The following is a 1,960-nucleotide window of genomic DNA, read 5'->3' on the forward strand; positions in this document are numbered from 1 at the left end:
CACGGGGTAGCTTCTAGAAATGATGAATTATAGTCACGCCATGCGTCTAGCTTTATAGCTTGTGTCCTAGATTTCCTTCCTTCTTTAAAAGACTACGCGAGTCTTTTGATCCTGTGTTGGTTATCGCGGAGGTCTCCACGCCGTTCTTCACTTGTCTAGCCAGGTGTTGTGATAAATTGGTACAGCCGGATACATAGCGGTTACTTTGATCGGTAGGCAATGGTATTAAAGACGTTGACGAATTACCCGACTTGAAGTCTCTGGCGGGACTTTTGGCTTGTTTTGGCTTTACCATAGGCTATAGATGATCAAAATACTGTTGATGAAATAACTAAGTTGCAATCTCACAATTGAGCATCCAATTCAACGATGCAGAAGGTTCTCTTCTGTGTCTCCACAAATACATCTAGGAAAAGACTATAAACCCTGTTGGGGATCCCCTTTCAAACCCTTCCAATAGAATCAAAATGTCCCTCGATTCTGGTAGGGTGTACGTTGGCGTTCACGATCCGTCCGGCTGAAGATACTCAATAAAGTGTCGGCATTTCTCCATGTCTATATCTTTGTGGCTCATGTGGCCTGGCTTGGGGTTTAATGAATCTGGGGCCAAAAGGGAAATGCGCCCCTGGTCTTCGGTGGAAAGATATACCCACGAAACGTAGTCCATCCCTCTGGATGTTGCTACCAGCATGCGGCCCCAGTCGCGCAGTACCACCCGATTGCTGAATGTGGTGATACGTTTGAGCCCAAGAACCTGGGTAATGAAGGTCAATGGCACCTCCAAACCTGATTGTTTCTGTGGCCGTGAACGTATGGGGAAGCCGCTGACGACGACGCAACGCCCAAGTAAGTGGCTCCAGCGTGAGGATGAGTCTTGCTGGACAGTAAAGTTGATGTGGATATGGAGCTCCTCACTCGCCACTGCGGTACTGTAGCTCGGTTGGGCGAACTCGGCGTTTGGCTTCGATGATGCTCGGCACGACCCAGAAACCCAGGCTAGCTGAAGGGCAAGGTCGTGCGCATGCTTAGCCTCGTCACAACGTGTTCTGACCACCACGTGGGAATTGGCCAGTTGGACGCTGCAAGTTTGCATCGGATTCTCTGTTCGATAACCAGTGAGTGATCGAAGAAAATCCGAAAGAGCGGATTATCACGTATCGTCAACCTCTCTGGTCTTCCCTTGATTGACTGTAGAAGAAAGCTCTCGAGAAATGGCGGATTGTAATTCGGCAAGAAACGCTGGCCTGGCTGGCCAAGTCTCCGTCACGTACTCCCCAAGCGTTGTGATCTGCACATCGGAATTGTCGCCGGTGTATGTCAAGATCGCATCTAAGAGTGGAAATGGCTCTTTATAATTTTCCCTCAAAAAGTTGACGGGATCCCATTCGACCATCACTTGGACAGGAGCAGGGAAACGGTTTTCGAACTCGCTCAACGAAAGGGCCATTATTCGTTTTGGATCACTTTCCAGGAAATTGAGATGTAATTAAGGGAGGGAGAGGACAGCACTGCGTTATGAGGGGTCGTTGGAGCGAACAAAGTCCCCTGCAGATCACGTGGATTCGTGTTCAAAGTGCTGTGGTCTGCCAAGGCCCTCGCCGGTTAGCGACACGTGGTTACTCGCTAGGCCAGAATGGCATCGCGTGACCGCTCACGGTGAAAAGGAACTACATCTTTCGCGAGTTCGGCTTCCGAAGATTTCTGTTCGAGAGCGGTAGACGACGACAGGTGACTTGTCCGCGGGTTTGATTCATCGTAAATAGGCAGGAAGCTGAGCCACCAGACTTTGCAGCTAAGATATCGAGCATTGTCCTGAAAGCTTCCAAAATCTGGTCTCCGCCAGCTCCCACAGACAACAGACCATTTGTTGCGCCTGAGACAGTTGCCGTTTTACGTGCGCTTCAGGCGTTACCTGATTGCGCCTAGTGCCAGGAGGTCTTGCGACGTGGCAGGACTCAGG

At 50.1% G+C, this 1,960-nt stretch overlaps 1 protein-coding gene across 1 annotated transcript; it reads right to left on the bottom strand.

The window, feature by feature from the left end:
• Nucleotides 1–502: 502 nt before the first annotated feature.
• On the bottom strand, nt 503–754 carry PV07_12760 (uncharacterized protein; the record flags this gene model as incomplete). Its single annotated transcript, XM_016400323.1, has 1 exon — nt 503–754. A coding segment is annotated over one exon (252 nt), but the record flags the coding sequence as incomplete, so codon positions are not given.
• Nucleotides 755–1,960: the final 1,206 nt, after the last annotated feature.

Source organism: Cladophialophora immunda, assembly GCF_000835495.1.
Source record: "Cladophialophora immunda strain CBS 83496 unplaced genomic scaffold supercont1.123, whole genome shotgun sequence".
Classification (NCBI taxonomy): Eukaryota; Fungi; Ascomycota; class Eurotiomycetes; order Chaetothyriales; family Herpotrichiellaceae; genus Cladophialophora; species Cladophialophora immunda.